The sequence below is a fragment of the Anabas testudineus genome, chromosome 1 (genome assembly GCF_900324465.2).
Source record: "Anabas testudineus chromosome 1, fAnaTes1.2, whole genome shotgun sequence".
NCBI classification, from domain to species: Eukaryota; Metazoa; Chordata; class Actinopteri; order Anabantiformes; family Anabantidae; genus Anabas; species Anabas testudineus.
In genome coordinates this window covers 21,141,895-21,169,285 of record NC_046610.1, presented here as the reverse complement: position 1 = coordinate 21,169,285, position 27,391 = coordinate 21,141,895, and the positions used below count along the sequence as shown (strand labels likewise).

Here is a 27,391-nt window from a genome sequence, read left to right as displayed (position 1 = left end):
AGAAAATTAACACTTTTTAAAAAGTCTTTATTTCTTGTGCAGGTGGTTCAACAATTAATAGATATGAATGGTGTCATGTAAACATCAGTTGATTATATAAAACTGTATCAAATGAGAATGATGTGGTTTAGGGTGGTCTGAGGCTTTTTAAATATGCAGTAAATCTGGACAAGATGTGAGTGCTGCCAAGTGACATTAGGTTCATGCTTTTCTAGTTGGAGTAACCCTAAACCTCGTTTGCCCTGAAACATGTTATTTTTGGAGTAAAATATATCTAAACATCTCTGGGACCAATAAAGGTGAAACTAATATAAATTGGTGATTTTAGAAAACATTTAAAGAGTACATACTGTATTTATCAGGGTACAAAATGCAGCACTGATTGGTAGCAGACTGGGTATAGCAATGTTTGCTTACACATCGAATCTAAGGAACCACGTCAGTGCTGCTCTGAAACACTAACAGCAGTCACAGGCAACAGTACGACAGTCACTGATAATAGCTACAGAGCTATAGATTTACACAATGTCTCTGCTTTATGGTGACTTAGTGGAGACTCAGCCATTGGCTGGCAGGTAAGTGTGGTAATTAGAGGCACCTATGTTTGTGTACAAAACCTTGCATAAGAAAGTATCAGTCATTCAGTGCAGTACAAAACAGTGTAAATAAAAAAAAAATTAAAGGAACAGCAAATCACACATCAGCAGAGCAAAGCCACCAAAACAACTCCCCTAGATGATATGATACGATCAAGTTCTTCTGATTGGTTTGTGTTAAGAAAAAAGTGCTCTGAGACAAGAAGACAGATAACTACTGAAAATGGGAGAAAACATATATTGTGATTTGGTGGAACTAGTTAGCATAACAGGCGTTTAAGTTATTCTTTGTTTTAAGTGGCGGGCCTTGCCCTACAAGGTAATTCTGATCTGGTTATTTATTGTCCCTTACTCCACGGACTTGGTTCCATTGAAGTCGCTTTGAGAGTCAGCGTCCTCCTCTGTGGCATCCTCGACCACCCTCCGGCCTCCACCCATACGGCGAGGTGTGCTGCCAAAGGAGGGCTCATTTCCACGCCTAAAATGTCACAGAGACACATGCAAGACACAAATACAAACACAAGAACACGTTGCCACAGTGTGAAGTGAGGTTATATGACAGTTTCCAAGATGGGAAATGTTTCAAAAGGTGTTACACACTACAAGAGCAACACTGACATACAGAATGTAGAGGTTGTGCTTTGGTTACAGGGTAAGCACGCTGGTTATCTATGTAACTCATTTAAATCCTGGCTCAGGAAAATGAGTTTGGTTTATGACAATTAAACCAAGCACTGAGAAAAACATGGCCACCAAGAAATAGGTGTAATGGAAACCGAATGGTGCAATGTGACTTTACTACAGATTTTTTTTTCCAAGGAAATCACTAGTAGTCGATGAGCCATATTTCTCTCAGTTCGGCTCAGTTAAAGAAATGAGAGCATTAAGAGTGTGCATGGGGGAATGAAAAGTTATGGTAAGTTCATGAGAAATGGTGATGGGTAACTTTTAGGCACAGATGTACCTGCTGCTTTACTCCTTGGGCTCAGGGTTGCCTCTGGAATAGAGATGGACAATATTGTTTTTCTTGTGCTCGGTAAGGTCTTTAATGACAGTTTTAATTATCGTTTACAACCCTCTGAAGAAGACAAGGTGTTCAATAAAAGTCAGTAAACTGTCTTTGCTTTGTGTGAACAGACCTTCTTTTTTTGGTTATAGGGTCTGTTTTTCACATGAATCCTCAAGAGCAAGAGAATTCTACAATGTACTATTTTTCATTCAGCAGTATCTGTGTAATGTGTAAAGCTCCACAGGAATAAAGTTGTAACAGAGACAAAAAAGAAATACTTTATTTGTCCAGAGATAGAAATTTGGACACAGACACCCTCCTTTGTCTTACCTGAGTTTACTCTTGAGAGAGTTGACCTCGCGGCTCATGGCATCATTGGCCTCAACAGCTTCATCCAGCTCCCGCTGCAGCTTCCTGCGGGCGGCTGTAGCACGCTGAGACTCCTCCTCAGATTCCTCTAGCTGCCGCTTAAGCTGCTTCATGCGAGTATTTGACTTTTCCGCCTGGTGAGTGGAAAAGTGGAAATGTAAGCACTCCCCTGATAGGCCACCTCATCAACCCATCCCTGTGCACTGGACTGAAAATATCCATCACTCACAAATACGGACACATGAACTTTACTGTGCACAAGACTCTTGTTTGTGCATTAATGCAAGTGATCATACCTGATCTTTGTACTGTTCTGCTTGTTTTCTTTCATCTTCGACCTGCATCAACAGATCCTTGAGCTTCTTGTCCTTCTGGCGCATACTCTTGGCAGTTACCTGCTTATCTCTGAGAAAAGATCACAGCATTCAAGGTGACTGAGGAATACAATTATAATATATAAAAAAAACGTTTGTAAATGTACTTTTGGTACACAACAAATAACACTTTATTTGTCCCCAACCTGTTCTCTTGCTCCAGCTGCTCCTCCAGCTGTGCCACTTTAGCCTCCAAAGCAGAGATGGAGGACTTGAACTTGGATTTGACCTGATTCTCCATCTCCTGGAGCTTGGCCTTCAGCTCCTTGTTCTGGCGTTCCATCTGCTGCCGAGCGCTCTCGTTCTTCTGAGAGGTGCTGCGCTCCGTCTGCAGCTCGTTGTTCAGCTGCTCCACCTGTAAATGGTATGCATTCAGTTAGCATGATACTGGAGAGGCAAAGGTAGAGAAAGGGACGATTGACTCTCTGAGCAGCCTTAAAAATACTAATGACGCTGCTCTGTTTTGTCACCTGTTGTGTGCTCTTCCTGAGCCTGTCGTTGATGATCTCCATGTTGCTCTGCTCTTCCTCCAACTCCTCTTCTAGCTGGGAAATCTTAGCTTCCAGACGACGTTTCTCATCTGCCAAGGCTGACCTGTGTACAGGGTGCATGGTAGAAAATCAAATGTAATCACATGTTTGTCTATGTCCACTTCATAGACAAAGCAACAAGTGAACTCTGCACTTACTTTCCAGAGGAGTTGCTAGCCAGCTCATCAGACAGCTCGTCTCGTTCAGCCTCTGCCTGCTTTCTTGCCCTTTCTGCTGCAGCCAGTTCCTAGAAACAGATAACAGATTAATCTATTATTTCAAGCATCTGCTCTCAGAGAAGTTGTTGCCTTGGTTGGAATTGACATGATGTTACCTCCTGTAGCTGCATAAGCTCAGCCTCCAGACTCTTGGCCTTCTTCTCACTCTCCTTTGCAGTAGTCAGCACCTCCTCTCGAGCAGCACGGGCATCTTCTAACTCCCTTTGGAAGTCCTTCATCTGGCCCTGGAAGTAGAAAAAGAAATAGAGACAGGAAGAAAATGAGATAATCTGTATCAGAATGTTATTAATTACCAGATATATTTATTATACTTAGACCAAAGGTTGCAGCATTATGTCCCAGTGCTGCTCACAAACATTTAAATATTTGACCACTTATGTTTGGAGCACTTCCCATGTGAGGAAACACTGTGGCATTTTCAAAGTTTATTTTATCAGGTTTAGATAGTCTTTAGTATTTGGCTGGCAGTAGCTCAGTTGATAGAGCTGTTGTCTATGAAACCTAGGATCAGTGGTTGAATTCCTGGTTCCTCCTGGCTACTTGATTCTGTGTCCTTGGACAAGACACCAAAACCCAGTGGTAACACAGATATGTACTGTCTAGCAGCAGTCCAGCCACAATTTCCCCAAGGTGATCAATAAATGTTATTTATTGTTATTTCTGACCAGAAGATTGTGCAAGTTAGAAGTTAGTGATTGTGCGAAGTACCGACCTCCAATAAAGACAAGGGAATAATAAAAATGTGCATCAGAGAAATTACATTAAAAAAAAAAATACTGCAGAGTACTTTATTCGTTTTTGTAGGCTTCATGCTTTATACTTACTTGTAGCTTGCGAAGCTGCTTAATAGCTTCATCTCGTCCCTTATTGGCAGTCTCGATCTGTCCCTCCAGATCTTTCATGTCTGTCTCCAGCTTCTTCTTGGCTGCTGCTGCCAGAGCTCTCTGTTTACGTTCATCCTCCAACTCTGTCTCCAACTCACGAACCTGCAGTCATTGTAAATCACAACTTAAATTGCAGCTCTCATTTATTCACACTGGATCAAATCTGATTGTCCTGGTAGGTGATTCATATTTTTATGCCTCTTTACCTGTTTGACAAGCTGCCTCTTTTTCTCCTCTCCCATCTCATCGCGTCCTTGGAGGTCTCTCTCAAACTGGGCCTTCAGGGCCTGCATGTTGACCTCAAGACGCAGTTTGGCATCCTCAGCTGCCTGCAGCTCATCCTCCAGCTCCTCTAGCTGTGTCTTCATCTCCTCCACCTGGGCTTCCAGACCTCGTTTGGACTTCTCCAGCTCATGAACCTGCCATCAAACCAATATTAACTGTGAAGTGTAGATTTTAAGACAAAACATCTACTTATGCCTTCTGTGCCAACAGATTGAAGTTCTTTAATGTTCCAGCACTAACATTTTTTCCCACATCATCCTTGGAGCTGATGAGGTCCTCCATTTCTGTCCTAAGGGCCTTGTTGGCTCTCTCCAGCTCCTCTCTGGCATCTTGGGCCTCTTCCAGAGCTCTTCCCAGGGACAGAGCTTTGGTCTCCTTCTCTCTGGCCTCGGCTTCAGCACGATCTCTTTCCTCTGCATATTTACTAGAGATAGTCTTTTCTTCAGCCAGCATCTGGTGGCCAGCAGGTGTGAAGAAACAAAGAAACATGGATAAATTGTGATGACCGAGCACAAACACAAAATAATGTAACCAGTAATACAGGTGTAGTTTATAAATGTCTGAAGATCTGATTTTATTATCTCAGTTATCTGTTATCTCAGTTATCTCATAATGTTGTCAGCTTCCTGATTGATCTGACCTGGTCAAACTTCTTCTGCTTCTTCTCCAAGTTTGAAACATTCTGTCTCTGGTTGTCCAGATCCATCAGTGTGTCCTCCAGCTCCTGCTGCAGACGGTTTTTGGTCTTTTCCAACTTATCGTATGCTGAAGCCTTCTCCTCAAACTGGGTATTGGCTGCTTCCAAATCTCTTTGCAGACGTTTCTTGCCTTCTTCCAGCAGTTCAACGTTTCCTATCATTTCCTCTAGCTTCTTCTTTGTGTCTGAGAGCTGTAGACAGACCCAGAATGTGTTCAGTCACTGATCATGAATGAGAAAACATGCAACACATTTGATATATCTTTTCCACTGTTTATGCCAGGGTCAAGAGTAACTTATTCTTCCTACCTGCTTCTGACCTACATTAAAATGTCTCTCTTAAGTGTCTCAAAGTATTTTGCATCATTACATCTCATTGAATTGTTAATTAGTGGCCCTAAGTTTTAACTCTGACCTGAATGTTGAGGGTAGACACATGTCTCTCCACATTCCTCTTAGCCTCCATCTCCTCCTCAAGCTGCTCCTGCAAGCTGTTTTTGTCATCCTCTGCTTGCCGAAGCTTTGTAGAGAACTGCAGTTTCTGACGCGTCTCTTCTGCCAACAGCTCCTGTAGCAGCACACCAGTTACGTCAAAAGTCAGAGTTTTAATTCTCACCTGCTCTCAGCAGTTGTTATTTAATTGTTACAGTTTAAGTTTCATGTGGAGTGTTTTGGGTAATATAATAACACTCGTAAATTTCACCTGTGTGTCTTGAACTTGGGAGGTAAGGCTGGCAACATCTTTGCTCAGTTTGATGTTCTTGCTTTCGGCTTCATTCAGCAGGGATGTCACACTCTCAAGTTCAACCTGTTTGGGGATAAGTTTTTTACTTACATAATGTATGTAGTAGATTACTTAATATATATATTCTGTCCGAATGTTTATATTAAAATATTAATATAAAAAGTAAATATTTATTTACAGTGATCTTGGAGCAGCGCTCGCCCAGTTCAGCCTTCTGCTTCTCGCTGTCGTTGAAACGTGACTGTAGATCTGTAACCTGACCTTCCAATTTTTTCCTCTTGTGCTCCCCATCTTGTTTGGCCTGGGACAGTGAGCGCACCTCTACGGTTAATTCTGACGTCTCCTTCTCCAGAGCTTGTTTAGCCTTCTCTAGGTTTGTCTTCACCTGAGCAAAATGGAGAATAAAACAATCTGTCAGAAACAATTATTAACCTACAGTAAATACACAAGCTATAGGGCATCTGAGCACTTATAACATAGTATAAAAAAAATGCAGGCCTACTCGTTTGGATTGCTCCAGCTGTTCTGTGAGCTCCTCCACAGCCTGGGTGTGTTTCTGTCTCATCTCCTGAACCTGGGCCTCGTGGGTGCGGTTTTCCTCCTCAATGGCTTTCTTCAGCAGGGTTACCTCCTGTTCACGTTTGGCTCTGGACAATAGATGCTTGGGTGATGCTGATGTTTACCTCAAGCTTTCTTTATCTATCTTTGACTTTTACCATTTTACATTAAATTACTGATTTGTGCAGTGAAATTTAGGATGCCCTGAAGATTGTGATGCTAATGCTCACTATTGCCAGAGCATTAGTGAGGTCACTAAACAACCTCCTCTACTTCCTGATCCACATCTGCAAAGTACTGTGTGACTAACCTTAGTTCTTGTTGTGTGGCAGTGGTGTCCAGGGTGTCCTCTAGCTCAGACTTGAGGGCCTCAAGCTCCTCCCCAAGGTCTCGTTTGATCTTCTCTGCTTTATTCCTGGCTGCGCGTTCAGACTCAAGATCCTCTTGCAGGTCAGAGATGTGTCCTTCAAGCTCTCTGATCTTCTTCAGAGCGTTGTTCTTCTGGGCTGTCTCATCTTCTAATCTGGGAATTAGGCATTGCACAAGATACTAGTGAGCATAATAGAAATTACAGAAATAATACTAATTGTTGAGTTACTTAGCTTTGTAGATTCTAGTGTGTTATAGGTTCTCACAATTTTACCTAGCCAAGGCATTCTGTAATTCCTCCTCTTTCTTGGCAAGCTGAGCTTTGAGGTCAGCGATCTGAGCCTGCAGGTCAGCAATCTGTTCCTGTAGGTCATTCGACTCTGCCTCAAGCTTACGCTTGGCCTTGTCCAGCTCCTGTCGACTCTTTTCCTCTTTCTTCAAGCGGACTGTAAGTACAGGACAAGAAGAACATTCAGTACCAATCTTCACTTTTTCAACATAAATCAGTTTCAGGGTGGTGTATACATGATATTGGATAAAACTCGATTACCCTCTAATTCAGAGATCATGGACTCGTGTTTATTTTTGAGCTTGGTGAGGTTCTTAGATTTCTCCTCTTCTTCAGCCAGGTTAGCACTGAAGTCTGCAATCCTCTCTTCCATCAGCTTCCGCTCCTACGAAACATCATTAAGTATATCATGCATTTGCCAAATTAACATTTCATGATACAGAAAATCTATTCGTGGGGACTGAGCATTATTATGGCTTTTCTAGTCCATGCTGATTTTCACACTCACTTTCAGCAACTTGTTATTTTGGTCCTCCATCACCAGAATGTCATCCTCCAGCTTTTTGATCTTCCCGTCACAAGTAACCTTTTCCAGCTGCAGCTTTTGACGGGCATCCTCTTCTTCTTCTAAATGTTCCTCCAATTCCTACATAAAAAAGACCCAACACTTAGTTTATGCTACACTACCATTATGGTATCACAAGTAAAGGTATTATTGCAACATATCTAATTCAGATTTGTCCTTTTCAACATTAGAAAGATCAGACCCTACTATTTGAACTTTACAACACAATTCATTGTGCAGGCTCTGGTCATATCTTGGCTTAAAGTACTGCAATGCATTGCAGACAGGGTAACCAGTATGCACCATCAAACCCCTGATCCCTATGATCCTAAATGCAGGGGCACATCTCATTTTTGAGACGTTCAGAGCCCTGACCGTTGCCTACAAAGTAGTCAACTCAACAGCACCGGATTACCTAAACTCCCTCATCTGAGTCTACAATCCTTTTTTGCGCACCGCGCGCTGAAAAACGAACAATGTCTTGTTGTCCCTTCACCTCACCTCAAAACATCCCTGGTAAAACTTTTCAGCTCTGTGGTTCCATGATGGGGGATCGCCTACCAACCTCTGCACGCTCAGCTGCCTCACTCTCAATTTGAAAATACTTGCTAAAAAGCAGAACTCTTCCCAAACTTTTTTTGCAATGGAAAAAATCACTTATACCCCAAAACTGAAACAGCGCTTTCTAGAGCACTTTACTTTAAGGTTCGCCTTCTTAGCTTAGATATTTGCTTTGCTTTCACTTGTAAGTCGCTTTGGATAAAAGCTGCAAAATAACTCAATGTAAATGTATTAAAACAATACCAACAAACAACAAAAATATAAAACTGATGTGTAGACCTGCATCTGCTGTTGCATCTTCTTCTTATCCACTAGCAGTGCCTGAGCACGCTCTTCCTCTTCATCCAGTCTCGCCTCCATCTCGTGGAGGATCTCCTCCAGCTCCTGCTTCTTAGCCGCAAGACGAACTCTCATCTCCTCAGCCTCAGCATACAGCTCTGTCTCTGCCTGAAGTTGCTCCTGAAGAGCATTCCTCTCTTCCAAAATCTGGAGCATACGAACAGGAGAAAAACAGTAGATGCCTTGGAAGTCACTAATGAGAACACTTTAACAACTGAAAGGCAACATAAAATTGGTGCCACAGGACAAATTCTGTGTTACATGATGGCAAAATCAAACATCAAATCAAAGAATTATTTAGGAAAGTGTTTATGTAATTTTTTCAAATTTCTTATATTGTTTACCGATGTGTGTTTCAAGATGACCTCCTTCAGCTCAGATTCAAACTTCGTAGCAACTTCTTTTGCTTTCTGCAATTCTTCCTCCTTCAGACTCATCTCCTCCTCCTGTCGAGTTACTTGCAGCAGAGGCTTGACCTGTTGTTTAGGAGACATTTTTAATGTAGGGTCATGGCAAGGTAAGTTTATGTTTATAATTTACAAAAACAAATTAAGAATTAACTATAAACCAACATCACAAGTAAAAAGGTAGCTTTAAACACAAAGTTGTACTGTGACATTTTTGAGTAAAGATGCAGAATTACTCGCTGACCTTTGTGAAGAGCCTCCACCACTGCCAGTTCCTTAGTTTGAGGTAAGCAGCACAATTCCTCTGAATCACTTTCATGGCTGTGAGCTGTTGTTGCCTCTTGGCAAAGGCCCTTTAAAAATACATCAGTAAAACCAATACATCAAAATATATGATACAGGTAATAATCTACCTAAAAGACTGTTATGCTGAACTTGCAAGCAGTGTAATGCATCACAGACGGCAGAATATTTAGAGAATGAAGACTGTGTTAGGAGGCTTGTTTATACATACTTTCTGGCCAGGAAGCCTCTAGCCTGAGCCTGGAAGGCGATGATGATCACGGTGATCTTCAGATCTCTCTCCTCCTCGAGCTGGGCCAACACTCCTGTGCGGAAAAAGATCTTGCTCTGTCCGATCCTGTACAAGTTGGGATCCAAGTCCAGATGCTTGATCTATACACGTAGGAGATGAGGCGTAATGGCTCATGAAGAATATGACTATATACAGCACATGAGCACAAAATATCTATGATAGAATGGATTTAGATTTTTTATTGATTAACAAAGGCTTGGATTTTGAACCAAATTTACCATGAGGCAGCAGGCTTGTTTACCATCCATGAAACCCTTGGGAATAGCATTAGCAGCTAAGATCTCATAACTGCAAGAAAACAGAAATATTTAATATGACAAGAAAATCTTGCAGCAATGTTACAAACTAGATTTGAAAACATGATGCATACTTAAAGTTTAGTAAGCCACATGATATTGCACTCACCGTTGGCGGAACTCCTGGAAGACAATTCGGTTGGGGAATCCTTGTCGGCAGATACGAATCCCCTCCAACACACCGTTACACCTCAGCTGCTCCAAGACCAGGTGAGCATCCAACTTTCCTGCCTGAGCAGAGCAGAATTTCATTAAAATTTAATTACAGTGGGTTTTATTAAAGTACTACACACACACATCCCTCAAGAGTAATTATTTTATATAAATTTTGCATTGTTCTTCATTTGTTTTTGTTTTTCAAACTTTCCAACTTACATTGATCTTCTGAAATTCTAATACTATCCAAGGAACTGGAGAGGCTGGTCACATGCAGTTCAGTCATCAGACTTTAAATTAGTTTGACAAATAACAGTACTATAATCACTGCAATAATACTAATCACTAATAACTGTGCTGCCTTCTTCTAAAACAACATGGCTTGTCAAGTTATTTTATCACCTGCAATACCAACATTTGTCCTCAGTGTGTCAAAACAAACATGTTTCTTTACCCTCTTTTCATGGTTGGGGATGATGCATCTGACAAAGTTGGGCTGAGTGTTGTGCAGTGTGGTCATGAGCTTGGCAAGAGACTCTTTGTAGAGTTGTCCCACTGTGCGGAACATGCCCTTTTTGGTCTTTGAGGCGCTTGGCATGGAGGTGTCCGACATCTTGGCAATTGTGTCGAGACCCACCACTCTGTCCACTGAAACAGACAACACGTTATTATGTTAATTGGACATACATTGCCATTACCTCATTTATTAATATAGTGGGTTAAAATGGCTCTATGCAATTTGACTCTTCAAAATGGTTATATCATAATTGTTAATTTCATTAAAATATACATGTAATCAATTATTGATAAGCTAATCTTAGCCAAAACCAACTAAGTCTGACATCTCACCATCTTTCCAGAGTTCTTGTACAAACTGGCTGGAGGAGTTGTTGAGCAGTGATGTCACATTGTCATTTAGAGGGTCCATGTTCTTTGTCAACCAGGATGTGGCATTATAGTCAACCTACAACACAATAAAACATTTAAATTCTGAACGTTAGCATCATTATCACAATGTGCAACTCAAAATGAAAATACAAGCAAGGTTTCATCCTCATTAGGTGACCATATCATGTGTATCTGCTCACACCCACCTTCCCAGCATAATGAAGAATAGAAAATTCAGTTTTGTCTTTGAGTTGTTTAGGTTTGGCAAATTTCATATGGTTCCCTTGGGTGTTCATGAGTTTCTCCACAAAGGAGACATCTGTGGCTTTGGGGAACCAGCACTCTTCATCCAACAGGGCCAGGATACCTGGAGGGTTGTTCTACAGAAAACATGCATTGGATAACTAAGTTAGACCAGCATTTAAAAGAAGACACAACATATCTGTGCTGGGAGGAGAACATAGTTGCATATTTAACCGGCACTGCACTTGTATTAACTCATTGTTACTTACTGGCCTCTCAATAAGCTCGATGCAGGGCTGCAGATCGAGGCCAAAATCAATGAAGTTCCACTCAATGCCCTCCCTCTGGTACTCCTCCTGCTCCAGGATGAACATGGTGTGGTTGAAGAGCTGCTGCAATTTTTCATTGGTGTAGTTGATGCACAGCTGTTCAAATGAGTTGTCCTGCAACAACCAAAGACCAACCAATGGGTTAAAGACGCCTATTCTGCATTAATTTTTTATGTTTGGTGTATTTGGTGTTCAGTTTGTCAAATTAGATTCATATTTGTGTATTTTCTAAGTCATCCATGAGCAACACATCTTTACCTCAAATATTTCAAAGCCAGCAATGTCGAGGATTCCCAGGAAAGAGGCTCCCTGGCGCTTGGTCTTGTCCAGGGCTTTGTTGACTCGAGAAAGAATCCAGCGGAAAAGTCGCTCAAACATAGCCTTTGCCAGAGCTTCAATAGCAAAGTCAGCCTGACAAATTCAGAAAATAAGCAATGAGAGCTATGATTTTGACATTAAGTCAAATTAGTTTTGGGGAGTCATTATAAAAAGCGCTATACAAATAAATTGAATTGAATTATAATTAATTATAACCAGTATTAGTTTTCTTGTTCGTGTAGTTTTACAAAGTGCGCTTCCTTTAGTACCTGCTCTTTGGTCTGTGCCTTTTGCACCACCTCTCTGCCCACTTTAATTCTGGGAGTGAGGATGGCGCGGGTGAAGTCTGTCACATTGATGCCCTGCAGGTGACACACTTTCTGCGCGGCTAGGGTGAAAGAAAAACATATTGATATCTTGGCAGTGCAGGATTAAGTATCCAAAACTATGCAGTATTTTTAGTAGTGAAAGTAAGTGGTGTCTTACCAGTGTTGTCTGGCATAGTGGCCTGCTCTTGGTTCCTCTCTTTCTTGAACTCAATGTTTCCCAGCTGCATGACAGACGAGCACACCTTCATGATATCTGCAACACAAAAATCCGTTAGTTCACAGGGAACAAATAACGGAAACAGTCTATAAAAAGTACTCACCCCCTTGGATGTTTTATCCTTTTATGGACATTATAAATCAAAGTAGACAGTAGTACTGGTATTAGTAAAAATTGGTGACTTTGACAAAACATTTTCAGAAAAATACCTTATTAATGTCAAAGTGAAAACAGGTTTCTACAAAGTAATGTCAATTAAATAAAAATATATATGGTGAAATCATCCAAGGGGGGTCAATACTTTATATAGGCACTGTACTTATCCCCCATACCTATTCTTTCCTCGTCAGTTAAGCCCATGATTTTCATGGCCTCCATTGTCTCTTCATACATCTCATCATCTTGCTGGCCGGTGATCTGGACATGGCCAGCACTCAGGAAGCGGTAATTACTGAAGGGCTCTAGAAGAAGCTCCTCTGAAAATAACACACAATTTAAACAGTTGTTTACCATTGTGGTTCTGGTTGGTTCTCTTTGCATGAGTAATGATTAATCCTTTTGTGAAGTTGTTCCTGACATGAAAAAAGAACATTATTGGTGATTAAATGCACAGAAGGACTATTTCTACTCTCTCATTGGATTACCTTTCCATGGTCTTTTAAAGCTCTTTCAAAGTTCCATAGTATTAACTATATACACACGACAATTTAAAACCAAGACTTCTTTTTCTTTTGATAAGTTTTAATTTTAGATTCATGAGCTTTACACATGACAGTGAAATAGTGGAACAGAGGTAAGAGGTGATTTGTCAGATTTTAGATTTGCTGTCATCTTACCACGCAATTTGTCCTTGGCTCCAGCAATCATGTAGTAGAACATATGAAAAGCTCTTTCTGTTTTTGCCTGTCTGATACAGCGAGATTTCTCCAGCAGGTCTGAGAGCAGTCAGCTGTTAAAGAATACAAACATGCTCTATACTCAGAGGAGAGATCAGTTTGTCCAACTCTGCATGAATATTCAAGTGTAAATAATTTAATTTGACATTTTTTGTCACATGAAGTTATTTACATTGTCAGTACTAGTAGCACTTTTCTTCAAAATTAGGTAAATGATATTATTTTAAAGAAGTTATCTAAAAACACACATCCTGTAAAATTATTTAGGTCTTTTTCAACAACAGGTAAAGTTAAAAAAACTTAAACCAACAACAAAAAAAAAAAATTCTGTTAGCATGACAAAATGATAAAAATATGTCTAATAATAAAGAATAATGAAGGATACAAGTCTCAATATTGGCCCCAACAATATAGCCTGTCACATCAAAGTTGATACGAATAAATTTACCCTGCGAAAAAAACAAAACATATATTAGATTGGTACGGGAGACCTAAATAAACATCACAAGTTAAAATATCTAAATAGATAATTCTACAAATAGCAAACTCACAAATCTAGAGGAGTTGTCATTTTTAATGGTCTTGGCATTTCCGAAAGCCTCCAGGATTGGATTGGCCTGCAGAAGTTGCTTCTCCAACTCCCCCTGATGATAACAAAGATATACAAAAACATCATTTAATAATAGTGGTTGTTTGAGGTGGAATGCATTAGGATTTAAGGTGGGGTTTGGCTGAGTTGAGTTCAGGTTGGAAAGGGAGTACATTTACCAGAATATTAATATACTAATATGAAGCAATTAACAGATGGCTTAATAGGCAAAATATAATCTAATCAGTATCTTGTGAGAAACTTTTAAAATGAGTAGGACCTGCTGTTGATGATGCAGAAGCAATGTTGGGTCAGATGAGGTATCTGATATTAGACATTAGACATCTGATGTCTTATATTAACATATTATATTAACAGCATAAAACCTTTGATGAATCCTTTGAAAAAGTGTTTGGATTCAGTGCATTGACAATTTAAAAATGTTTCAATTTACAAACTGGACTTGTGATTTGCTTTCAGCGTGACTGCAGAGCCTGCAGACCAGTGGGTGGAGCTGGGCGATGGTCAGAAAATGAGGCCGACACCCTGTCACTCTGGATAAAGCTAATCCACCTGATCAAAGGGGTCTGTGTCAGCGTAGCATCGAGGTCAGGTGCTGTAGACCCCCATCTTGAATACTCTCTTGTTTAAAAATACTTCATTTAGCTACCTTGTAAATGAGCTGAAGCCATGAAGAGCTAGAGAGTGTGTCATTAAGAAATGATAATGTGAGATGATAATGAATAAACAAAAATATTTGGTGATAGATATCTTACTAATGATAGTAAATATAAAAAGTCTGTGTTTGTCTAACATATTTGCTGAATATTTTGTTTTACATAAAATTTTAAGGAAGCAATAATAAAAGTAAATCTTTGCAAACTTCTTTAATTTAAAAAAAAAAATAAAAGTCAGATTTTTTGTGAATGTTTATTGAAAAACAGGAAAGATACAGACCAGCTGATGAGGTGCAGTTCAGAGTTGGCAAAGCAGAGAGGGGCCTGTTCATGTATGTTGCTGAGTGAAAGACAAGAGAGAAAAGAAACAAACAAACAAAAAAAGGAACAGAGCACAGCAAATGGCAAGAAAGTAAGTGCAAAAGCTGGAAAGTGTCTTTTTTGAGATACTGTTTACATAAAGATACTAATGAAGATAAAAAGCAGGAATCAAAGTAGTGGCTGAGGAGGAGAGAAAGTGAGATCAAAGAAAAGAAATAAAGTCAATGCTATTTCTGTTCAGGCAAGGTCTGTGGGAGCTTTGAGGTCCTACAGAGGACACAGTACATTTCCTCTGGGTCAAAGACTCGGTGAGTGAGACAATGAATCCTTCCAATACCTACACCGGCGCCAGACCAACACCACAAACCATCAACTTGAGTGATCCTGTCTGAAAGCACTGTTCGAAAAGTTCTGTTAATCACTGTTAATCAAGAGGGTGGCTGGGCTGATTTTAGCTCAGCAAGGGTGTTGAAATATCAGTACAGTCTTATGTCATGGGTGTTTATAGGAATTCCACATGTGCAAACCATAAATTCCAATATGCTATAGAACAAGACAAGTCAATGTCAGGGCAATTGGCAGGTAGAAGGAGGTCAGGAGGGGATCTGTGTTTTATAGACAAGAACAGGACATGGGCATGCTCACACGGTGCTCGTTGATCTGTGAGAGACCCTGTCACTGCCAGGGAGGCTTCAGTGTGAACTCCACTGGCAGTGAAAGGGTGGTCATTAGAAGATGGATAACAGATAACTCAACATGATAAACCAGTTCAGGAGTAAACAACACTGTACGTCCATCACTGAACATTTTGCAGGTTTTAAAAGTGACTGCAAGTCAATGCTATGATGATAATCATGCAGTCTATATCAGCTCTTGTTGGGTAAAGATACAGAAATGACAAACACTAGGGAAAACACTGTCTTAACCCAAGAACAGTAAGGTTTGGGATCTTGACCCTTGGTGTGAGAAAAATTATTAAAAAAATTTAGGTAACTCAGTGACACTATCTTCATGCACTTTTCTAACACACACAAACACCACACACAAAAATACACTCCAGGCATTCCCCTTTACTCACGTAGGCCAATTGTGATCCAGCCTGTTGCTATTTGGAGGAAATGGCAATATACAGGATTAAACTGGGCAGCTTTCTGAATGTTGAAGAGTGAGGGAACTGGTTGTCAGATCCTAACTTTTGATACAACATGATCTCTTTACACAGACACTTACAGCACTGCTGTCCTTCTTGCCTTTGTGTGAGGAGGCCACAACAGCCAGATACTGAATGACCTTTTTGGTGTTCTCTGTCTTCCCAGCACCAGACTCCCCACTAGAGAATGAAAATATAGAAGGGGATTAAAAGATGCAGTGGACAGATAATGAGAGGGAATGGGAAAGAACAAGAAGATAAGCAGGACTGACAGGTCCTTTGCTCACAGCTCAATAAACCAAAATAATTGAATGAAAATCATGTGCAGATAACTGCACCAACACCTGACACAAAGCATAATGTTGTTATTAGGACCTACTAGTAGTTCACCTACTGATATAAGAGAAGTATCAATTGTCCTGACATTTTTATCCTTTAATGAAATGGTTGCCTGTAAATAACACAGAACTAGAGGTCCTACATGTCATATCAACAGAATTAGTGTCTCTATAGCTAAGAGATATTTCTTGTGACATTTGCTTAATGATTATGAATAACAGTATTTTGTTAGAAAGATAAAAGATGGGCTGTAGAGCTGTAAAGTAATTTATAACTTATATTTTGTCAAACACCATCAAAAACACATTCTTTCCAGAAAATGATATTGGACACTTAAGACAAAGTTGAACGATCCCAGAGCCATCAAACAGCAGTTCAACACACTGACCCACCCTTAGACATGGGTCCATATAAGGCATGGGATGCTCTCTGTGTTAGGGCTTGACAGCTCTGACAGGAATCATATTACTCTGTCCTGCTCAGATCTTGTAAAGATGTATGACATCCAGGCCGAGGGCAGCTGTTAAATATCTTTAAATGGTCTATCAAACTGCCACGTCCTGCATATCAGGTTTCACTTAGGATCATAGGATTATTCAAGGAAAGCATAGACTTTATGATATCACCTGTAGAAACACTGTCAATACATGTTTAAGTGTTCAATATCAACAAGACTAAGAACTGCTGATGTCTCTACTGCCAAGTTGAATGGTCCCAAGAACACTAACAAAAAAAAGACAATCCCTGAAGTTTAGTAAGATAAATTAGGGATTTCTTCTATTAATTCATGTGAAGCATGCAAGCCGTCAGCAGGGTCAGCAAAGGTCGTCACTCTGTACTCTTCAGCAACATCCTGCCACTTTTTGACCACCATCTTCATTCCATCAGTCCAGACTTTCACACACCCAACACAAATTATACCAAGGAAACTGGTGACCCTGGTAAGATGAAATGTCAACATCTCAAGAATGTATTTAATAGGCTCCCAGTTATTTCCCAGGGCAAATTCTTGCAACTGTGTGGAGGACTATGGCAAAAATGATCACTTATGTGTAAAGCATATAATGCAGAGCAGCTAACTAACTAACATTATATTTACATTTTCCGTCATTACATTAGAGTTGCCCTTCAATTCTGTCACCATTTTCAAGGTTTTTGTATATGATGGAGTCATACTAGAAACTAATTCTGGGTATATAGAATATATTAACTTCTAGTAGTAGTAGTTTAATTAATTCATTTTTAGGCTGATTAAGCATTGACATACAGCATATCAACATACCCTTCTGCTTACAATACAAAGCAGGTAGGGTAACAATATTAAATCTCTAATGACCTCCTCAGACTATGTTCCTTCTCCTTGCACCTTAGAAATAACATGTGAAATAAGATGTGTCCTCTTGCATGTGTCTTTAAGGTGTTAAAACCGGAAATCCACTGAAATATAGTGATTAAGTTTCATATATACAAGGAGATACAAGGCCTTTCAAATGGACTGCTGTAAAAACAAAAATACACAGCACAAATTAACACACATGCACATACACACAAGGAGTATGTCATACATGACATTCCATGTAGCGCACCAGAAACCTTTCTCCCATATATGGCTCCAGATGCCTGCAGAGGTTGAGACCAGCTGCGCTCCAAAGAGAGGCAGAGTCAGTATTTCAGTTCTACAGTATTATATCACCTCTGGTTTAACTTTATCTTTAGCAATTTTACTGCAAGTTTTCTCACATTAGCATCAAACAACCTAATACACCATTACTGTTAAACATTACTATGTCCATACACAAACAACAACAAATGATACCAAGGTTTTCCAGTGATAAAAAGAACTTGATTGTTGAGGAAATGGTCTGATGTAATCAAAGAATTTGCTGCATCCTGGCATCAGTAAATTTTGAAAGAAAGCTTTGAGGAGGAAAAGTATTCCCTCTCATTCTTTTTACTGTGACTATTGGGTCCTGGGCAGCAAAGGTATAAATGTCAGCTAAAAATGTAAGCTTCAATTTTATAATTAAAAAAAACTTGTACCAGTTGTTTGGTGCTAATCAGACAATTTACAATGACTGTAGTAGACTCAATAGTGTAAGAAAATGTATAGGCCATTTGCGCAATAAAATGATGTGTGTGTGTTTCTACTTTATTATTTTATGTATCTTCCACCCCTTACAAAATGTAGATTATTCTTATGATGTAAACATAACGTATATATAAATATACCCTAAATTAATTGAACCATGACCTGAGTATAAATATGTTTATATAAAACCCTACAAAGCCTAATAGGCTACTAACAAACAACAAAAAAAAAAATAGATTGGTTAATTAGCTTTCTATGAATTGGAGTCAAGTTCATGTCAGTCCACGAATCAAGCTGTTATTGTCAGACAAACAGGCAATTTTTCCCTGGAAGTCCGATCCTCCACTCAAAGTTTTCAATAATTAGTTTCAAATAAATAAACAAACAAAATTGAGCCCAAACATTTGGAGAGCTAATCTTGGTCTCCCATCAGGATGCAGGGCAAACTTCCTGACCAAGGGTTTTGTGAGGGGAGCGAGGCCACAGCCCTCTGGGAGTTCTGCACATGCATTAACACACATTCAGTTTTGCTCCGTTTGAATAAAACTCAGCTCCACTGCAAAATAAACCGACAAAGTGATGCATTCTGCATCCTGCCAGCAATATTAAAATCGTTATTAAATTATGCAGTATTTATGGCTGGTTGAGACTAAGAGACCAGAGAGGTGTGTCATTTGTTTAACACAAGCATTATGTAACTGTTCTTCCAAACATACACAGACAGCCTTCCTTCTAGCATTTATGTGACGTCAATGAAAAAGGTTAAGGAAAGATGACAAAGGTGAGTTTGGAGGTGACAGATTTTTACTTACGTGCAGAGAATGGACTGGTCCTCTCGATCTGTGGAAATAAAGTTAGAGTGTTAGGACCGACAACTCCCTTTGTAAATACACAGTATAGCACAGTTAGTGAATGTTCATGACAGGAAACCAGAAAACCATAGAAATAAAGAGGTGAACCAAAGGACTGTGCAAAAAGTACAAATGTGTACTTTTTATTATGAATTACAAGCTCTCCTTATGATTAGTCTGAGATTATATTTACAGTTATAGTTGTGTGCAAAAGCCGAGCCTGACCACAGCAAAAACACAAGCCTTTTTCCAGGGATAAAGATCAATCTGTAGAATTTAAGTTTGGACTCATGAGTGATTTGTGAAGGCTCTCTCGTGTCTAAGGAAACATGATTTTTAACCATGAAAATCAGCTCTGAATGTGCTGAGCAATGACTCATTATACTGTTTCCAAAAATACTCCTGAGAGAATACACCAAGTCCATTTATGGCTCTTTTGTAACTGTATCCTTCAATACAAAACAGCCCTGGGGAAAACAAGCAGTACTGCTCAATGAAAAGATAACTTCGCTGTCAGTTTCCTACATGAAACTTTGTCACACCTAAAACCTGTCCTATATAGAGAAAGAAACACAATACATGGCATTCACCAACATTTCTTCATCTTCATACATCATTTATGTGCTGTGTCATTTCATAATTTTCCTACTGTGATTTAATATCCACTCAGGTTGAACACTAAGTTACAGAGCACAGCCTGTCCCGAACTATAAACTAGCACGACTGCTGTTTCTCCTTTGCACTCAGGCTTGGCTGCTATTCCACTAGTTTCATTTGTTACTTACACACAGAAAATGCAGCCTGTTTCCTTTTTGCACATCCCAATTAAGGCAGATTAACAGATTAAGAGAGTTGTGAGCTTTTATAAAACATCCAAAAACAACACTCAATCTTGCACCAGTCTCATAGAGAAGAAATGGGTGTGTTGTCAATGCAAAACATTATTAAGATATTTGTGATAATTCAGTCCTGAGAAAACCAACCAAACAAAAATCTGAGGATTTGTGTCTCTGCACCTATATGTCATGTAAAAACATGGGAGCATGGAAGAACAACACATCCATCACTGAGTCATTTGCCACAGGGGACAGCAAGCTCCCTTTGGGAATTTCACATTTTTATCTTCCTGGACATCAAACACTGAGTAACATTTTCCAAGAAATGGGATCTCTGCCAAGATTACAGGAAGAATGTTTCAAAGCTTAGGAGTGTTATCTGGATTTGCTGTAGCCACGGACCACTTCCACTCTAACATGTGAACTGTACTACAGCACTCATTGAGAAGATTCTCCATTGTCTTACTTCATGGGAAACTCCATTAATGCATTAACAATAACAACTCTTTGCCAGGCACAGTGTTATACAACAAAGGCTTGATATGGGTAGTTGAGAACATCTATCTGGGAGCATTTATAGTAAGACAGGGATCACCCTGTGTCTATTGATGTCCATATTAAAAAGCAAGTTCTATTAGATTTGAAGACTATTTTTCAGGTTACAGTGTTAAAGTCTCTGGCACATTTTAATCACATCTCAAACAACATTTTCAAAGGTGAATATTTACTGCCTTTATTGACATCAATTCTTTAAAGCAATTTAAAGTTGAAAGCTGAATGGGTGGTCCACAAGTCAAAATGTAAATTGCAATTAAATATAGTATTTATCGCAAAATGTCTGCTTTGTTTAGTCTGAAATATATGCAGCAAATCAAAACACATTCTTCTTGTGGACATAGTGGTCTGGGTGGTAGCAAGTGTGTGATTTTCTCAAAAACTGAAACTTCTCCAAGTTGCAGCTGTATGGCTTCTTCTGCAAGGACGAGCTGAAGAATTGTAATCCAAATACAAATACCTATCAATCCTGCTCCTTCTTGTTTATTCGTGACACTATGTTTACTCACCAAAGCTGCAATGGTAAATACTATAATTTCCTGTGTACTGGGCTGTTAAACCTAAAAATCCTCCAATGTACACATATTAGTGGCAGCTGCGTCCTTGAAGTAGGAGAATGTATTAAGTATAATTCTACATTATCCAAGACCCAAAACAGATTTAGGATATTTATAATGACAACACAAGCGTATTCAGGAAACTGAATATTAAACCAGTTACAGTATATCTATCCACAGATTAAAGGCAGATATTGTTACAGCTGCACTGTTGGCTTCTGTATTTCCTTTCCCCATGATCTGCCATGTCTAGGAGCCAGCAACATATTGCCATTACAGCACAGTACATTCAATAGGTCAGTTCCATTAAAGCACACCTTAGACCTTTCCAACTAAGAAACACTAATAGTGTGACACTAACTGTCAACATTAGGGTAGAATAAGAAAAATGTTTCAAATGTATTAAACAGAAGTATACACAGCACATAGTAATCGAATTTCTTCTCTCTAACTGTACAGTTACATGACCATGAAATTGGCCTCTTACCTTTATCTATATCATGTAGTAAAGTGAGAAAATGTGAATGTATGTTTTCCCTTGGTAGAATCCTCCAAACCATGATTGAATAACATAAATTAGTAAACTGTCTCATTGCTCATATGGATGCAATTATTCTTTTTATGATGACATATCCTACCATGAACAGACTGATGGGTTAGGGTGGCACAATAAACCATCAGTCAATAATATTTGCGTGCTCTGTCAGCTCTCTCTGTCAGCCAGAAATGGGACTGTGTGCTTTTGGAAGATTGGATAATCTCACTTTTTGGAGCTCTCTAAACAGTTCCTTCCTCACATTACTGTAAGTCTTGTCAAAACATCCTGTTTCAAGAAACTCATCAAACCAAAGGAGACACATACAATCTTAAACCAATTTAATAGGTCTTTTAAACTTTCCTTTTTCCCCTGTGGAAAAAAATCTTAACAATAACCAAAAGAGAAAAAAATGAGAGAAGATTTGAATGAGAAAGTGAATCCTGCTGAAACAGGAAATAGTTTACTGCCCTCCACCCATCGCTCAATGCAGATGTCAGCTCCTCTGAGAGAACATCCTCACGTCAACATGAAGTCCAGTAGGCACAACCCCCTGGAAGCATAACAAACTGATTCTATGGGAAACCAGCTGCTCTATAATCAGACCACTGCCAAGAGCCATGTACTGTAAGCACAAATCTGCCAAAGCCACTATCGTCACCTCTATGAGACACTGACTCTGAACTATTCCATAAAGTTCTTTTTGGATTTCATTATATTTTTATTACCAACTGACTTTGCAATAAGCAGCAATAAACAATAAGCAGCAGGCAGATAGAGCTCTGAGACTGCTACTGAACTGTGCTAAATAATAAAGACAGTTCCGCATTTCAAACTTAGCCTGACAGTGTCAGAAAGTTTGTGGTTTTATCAAGCACTTTGCTAGCATGACAAAGCTTAACACTGCTAGCTGTCATCAACCAGACAAAAGTGAGACTTTTCACAGTGGATCCCCAGTGGTGTAGTGGTGTCTGCAAACATTGTACATGACTTCTCTAATTTAAAGATTATGTAACTCTACATTATTAGTATAAATAAATGTGTACTGTTGTCTATCATAATAATAACAATAATAGTTGCACACATTAACAGTGTGGGGGCTGTCACCACCTGTCATGTTGTTTTCTCATGACATGGTTTGAAATTAATTATTCATTTAATTTTATTATTTACAGTCAAGAGGTTGGAGTCTATCTCAGTGTGCACTGGGTAGACAGGCATAGGTTATCAGCCCTTTACAGAGTTAACAAAGCGCTAGCTACACAGTGTTAAGGTTCCTGTCCGCTTGATTTGCAGGTCTTTGCAGTGTAGGAATAATTTACTGGGAGAGTAAGTGAATAGAAAGATCCAAGAATGACAGAAACCAAATGAGACAGGTTCATCACAAGAGGAATGTAAATTGTGTTAGGATCCTACCTTGCATCATGTTTCTGTAGGCATTATCAGTGATGGCGTAAATATGAGGGGGAACTTCATGTCGTTTCTTTCCCTTGTACATGTCAATGATCTTCTCTGAGTAGATTGGCAGCATTTTATAGGGGTTCACCACCACACAGAACAGACCAGAGTATGTCTGATAGAAGAAACAGTAAGAAGATGTAGAGTTTCTAGGATGGTTACACATGGATTTGTAGGGAAAACATTTACCGTTAAAAAGTCAAAACACATTCATGTTTCACATGTGGGTCAGTGGGCCAAGGTTCACACTGGAGGTGGGTGGAAGGAAGTGTTAGGTAATCAGTTGAGCATAGTGATAATACAAACACCTGTGCTTGGTACTGCTTTGGTGTGAGTGAACTGTTAATTGATTGTTCATGTTTTGGTGTATACTTACATAAATAAGGCCAGAGAAGTACCTCTCGCGGAGATTGTGCAACACAGAGGCCTCATTCAGACAGGTGAGCTCAGCCATGTCCTCCACTTTGCTGAACTTGGGTGGGTTCATCTTCTGGATGTCATCCTTGTTGACAGTCACCTTCTTGCCGTTATCAGCCAGCTCCACCAGCACCTCGTCGCCATGTTCCTCCTTGACACTTGCTGCCTCAAAGCCATGCTTCTCTGATGGGATCCACACCAGCTTCTTGGCTGACCAGTCAGCCTGTGCCATGGGGCTGTTCAGGAGGTCTTTGTCAACAAAGAGGAACTTCTCATCCTCACTCGGGGCCTTCTTGGACATCTTGGATTAAGGTGGAGGGCCAACTATTGGAGGTAACAAATGAATTAGATGCCAGAAAAAGTGAACGTTTAGAAAAAGAGACGGAAGGGAGGCAGAAAGTAAGGAAGGAAGGAACTGACAAAGTAAAAGCAAGAGGCAGAAGCAAGAGGGAACAAAGCAAGCAAAGCAGGGAATACATAACTATAACAGGTTTCAACAGAATGTATTTGACAAAACTGTATATGGCAGCGATGCAGTTAGTACCAATAAATACCGATCAGTTTATCAGAGAACATACCATATTGTGCAGAAAAATAATACAACCTCAATTTTATAATACACATAACTGATTAATAAAACCTTCCTGCTAGAATGTCCCTTTTCATTTTGTGCAAAAAGACTGGTACACAACAGTAAGTGATGAACCTCCAAAGGTAGGTGACACACTACAGATGTCCCTGCAGTTGTTACTCAAAGAGTTAAAATGTTTAATCCAACGGGGAGTTCCAGAGTGCAGTTATTCTCACAGACCTCCACCCCCTCTTAACCCTACACTTTCACACACACCACAGGGAGACACACAAACAATTCACTCCCTAATTTAGATACAATGGCTAAGGCTGGGAATTTGATTTGAATTAACAAACCAGTATGCTTTATCAGCAGACTTATATTAAATATCTCCACAGGCTTAAAGCTCACTGGCATGTATTCTTATTTAATCGTGAAGTCACTGCTTGGTTGACAACATCGATTTTTTTCTACGTCTTTCTTCCTCCATCTCTCTCTCTCTTTGTCTGTCTCTCTGCCACGAGGATTCAGTCTCGTGCTGTGATGACCATATATGGGCCCCTTCTCTGGAGCAGGACTCTTTTCTGCAGACCTAAACAGCAAGGCAAGTGAACACCCAAACAAAGCCCATATAGGGAATAGTATGTCTCTTGCTGGCCTCGTCGTTTACTCCAAAATGATAACAGTGAGGCAGAAAGCCTGAGGGGGGCCCGAAGCTTTAGCACTCATGCATCATGTAGGCCCCTAGTGGCACTCATTTTTAAATGCAACTGTCAGTGGTTAATTATGAACAAGTGTCTGGGTCTCAGCCATGTCTATGAGTTGTATCTGCAGTAAGAATTGATGTAAAATGCACAGTTCTAAAGAAGGAAGAAATACAGACTGTTAGCAAACTGACTGGATGGATGAAATGTCTGTAAGTCTAACTGTAAAAACTTGGACTTGGACTTCTACTCAGTAGAACATTTAGTAGATTACAGACAATGAGTATATCATGCCAATGTGCTGTTACTTCACCCCCATTCTAATCTGTATACTGAGACTGGCACACCTTTTAAAAGAGTGGGATCTATGCAAAAAAGCCACTGAGCCTCCTGAGGAAGCCTTTAAATGTACCAGTGGGACTAAACCAAACCAAACCAAACCAAACCAAACCAAACCGGGGATCCAAGCATATTTAAAAAGAAACAAGGTAGGGACCAGCGGATCCTCAGATGACCAGCTATTTCTAAGGATAAAAGTAAACAGACTATTCCCGACACTTCTTCTGCTTTAATGTATGTGACACTAATCAATGTCCTCCACCTCATCCCCATTAAATTTGACCACCATGGTTTAATACCTTTGTAAAACTCCTCTCTCACTCCCTCCTCTGTGTCAACTTTGTACTCAGCCAGTGTATGCTGAAGACAGCTGTCTGAAGTGGGATTGACAGGACTACAGGTTGAAACAGAATGACTTGAAATTTAAAGGACAACAAATCTGTGCTCACAGCAATACAGTAAATTGCTAAGAATATATCATTAATCTGAACTCATAACTCATAATACACAGGAATCTCACATTCAGCACACAAACTCGCTGACCTGCTTAGATCAGTTTAAGCAACATCACATTTTTGTCAAGATTGCCAAGAGTGAAAAGTAAAATTGATTCAAAAATGTATGATGAGTGCAATTATTTTATCGTCTCGATCAAAAATCACAAACTTTGGAAATGTCACCCAGGAGACTAAGTGACCTTTCTATTTGTGGCCAAAATAGGCTGACCTGCAGGGCCTGTGAATGATTTTACTCATTTCCTCTCTCGACTTTTTCACAAACACTCTTCCTGTTATCTTATTAATAAAGATGATACATTAGGCTTTACATTCCTTTGGAAGACAAAGGATTACAGCTAGAAAGTGATTAAATGATGATAGCTAACATAGACTCATGAAGACATTTATCTTGTCCCATTAGGGCAATGGTTCTGCTCGGGCTTTAACTACAGCACTCTGCCAACAACTCTGTAGCTCAAATACAAATATGGCAACCAAATACACTCCAAACATACCTTCCTTCTTGGAGTTAAAAATGACAGGTCAAAGGAATTCTACTTTGGCAAGAGCATGGTTTGTAATTGCCATTTGTCACACTGGTAATTTGTGCCTGAACCAATTTATCATGTTGCGGTGAAGCAAGCTATCTAATGTGGATAGTAAATATTATTGTATCAGCTTCATGAAATTAAATAAGAATAATAATATTCCCCACATTATGTTGGGTCAATATCAGCGTCACTATGGAGACGACAAACGATGCAAGGAGACCTCCTTCAGCACCACCACTGATGGGTTTAATGTCTGAAAACTGTTATTGTAGGTCTCTGTTCTCACTCCAGCTTCTGCATCTTCAGCCACAATGTTCAACAGTTTGAATGACATGTGGGTTAATACAGCCATATTTGGAAAACAGGAAACTCCATGGTCGATATCTTTACTGATATACAGACTACACTTCCTCTCAGTATGGCCTATTGCACTGTGCCCTGAAGCATAGTAGCAGCATAGTTTTAAAACTGTTAAAGCCCATTTACTCTCAAGTACACAGCAATACACCTCTATATGTCGACATAAAGTACAAATATAAATACGAAAATACATCATTCACATACTTTTGCTTACTGTAGGACCTCAATTAGCGTTAGTTATTAAAAGAAGCGATGTAATTAGCAAACAGTGGCACACCTGTTAATAATGTTGTTTAGAAAATATAGCATATTCAAGTTTTGCTACCACAAAGTCAGAAGCGAAAAAAACCCCATAGTTCTTCTTCCTCTAGCAGAGTTCAAGTTGGCAAAGTGTGTTACGGCTCTTTGACAAGTGCACTGCAGCATCCTGCTCGTCGCTCGGTGCTCCACAGTCACTGCTCTACTTACATGATGGGAAGAAGTCTGCGCTCGGAGGGGCTTTGGATCCGGAGAGTTCGGGAGCGGAGCGGCGGCCGGCGTTGACGAGGCACTCCGAGAAACAAACAGTCCAAATGACCCCCGTCAATTTCCGAGCTTTAACATTTAAACTGCGCTCAGTTGCGCGAGGGTGGAGCCGCGGGAGCCGGCCCTCCTCCTCCTCCTCCTCCTCCTCCACCTCCAGCTCCGGCATCGCGCGTGCGGCAGCAGCAGCATCTCCAGCGGGGCAGGAGGCGGCGGACATGCGCACTGCGGGCAGCAGGGTGTTAGAAGGCTTCGACTTAGAGCAAAGCATCATTTGAATGAAGACTTACTGAATGGAGAAGTGGTTTCTGCACATAAAGACACACATGACTATGGGAACTTAACTGTGCTTAGTAGCAAATACACAACGCCATGGCATTTGGCTGGGTG

At 39.9% G+C, this 27,391-nt stretch overlaps 1 protein-coding gene across 2 annotated transcripts; it reads right to left on the bottom strand.

Moving 5' to 3' along the window:
• Window positions 1–6: 6 nt before the first annotated feature.
• On the bottom strand, window positions 7–27,091 carry myh11a (myosin, heavy chain 11a, smooth muscle). Of its 2 annotated transcripts, XM_026360638.1 has the most exons (42): window positions 26,948–27,091; window positions 23,417–23,781; window positions 22,999–23,155; window positions 19,061–19,088; window positions 15,901–16,000; window positions 13,635–13,727; window positions 13,469–13,532; window positions 13,024–13,122; window positions 12,520–12,663; window positions 12,128–12,223; window positions 11,911–12,029; window positions 11,582–11,734; window positions 11,264–11,437; window positions 10,958–11,131; window positions 10,713–10,827; window positions 10,318–10,511; window positions 9,817–9,938; window positions 9,630–9,699; window positions 9,331–9,491; window positions 9,061–9,169; window positions 8,754–8,885; window positions 8,350–8,556; window positions 7,453–7,590; window positions 7,206–7,329; window positions 6,930–7,101; window positions 6,597–6,809; window positions 6,231–6,375; window positions 5,907–6,113; window positions 5,687–5,791; window positions 5,399–5,551; window positions 4,927–5,175; window positions 4,527–4,739; window positions 4,208–4,420; window positions 3,942–4,103; window positions 3,213–3,341; window positions 3,037–3,125; window positions 2,819–2,942; window positions 2,495–2,703; window positions 2,271–2,379; window positions 1,936–2,108; window positions 1,561–1,593; window positions 938–1,074 (listed from the first exon to the last, which is right to left on the bottom strand). In XM_026360638.1, the coding sequence occupies exons 2-41, from the start codon at window positions 23,756–23,758 to the stop codon at window positions 1,569–1,571; spliced, it is 5,805 nt and encodes a 1,934-aa protein (XP_026216423.1). In that variant the 5' UTR covers window positions 23,759–23,781; window positions 26,948–27,091; the 3' UTR covers window positions 938–1,074; window positions 1,561–1,568. The 2 variants fall into 2 exon arrangements, with proteins under 2 accessions (XP_026216422.1, XP_026216423.1); XM_026360637.1 differs by lacking the exon at window positions 1,561–1,593 and having other exon boundaries at window positions 7–1,074.
• Between the last annotated feature and the right edge of the window lie 300 nt (window positions 27,092–27,391).

Bases quoted from the DNA above. Each gene is read 5' to 3' on its own strand.
- myh11a (XM_026360637.1), bottom strand. From the start codon at position 23,758: ATGTCCAAGAAGGCCCCGAGTGAGGATGAGAAGTTCCTCTTTGTTGAC. The intron at 8,886-9,060 runs GTCAGCGAGTAA...CCTAAACAACAG, and splicing joins GGTGGAGGCTCTTCACAAAG to GTCAAGCCTCTGCTGCAAGT. The intron at 3,342-3,941 runs GTAAGTATAAAG...TTCTACTTCCAG, and splicing joins AGCAGCTTCGCAAGCTACAA to GGCCAGATGAAGGACTTCCA.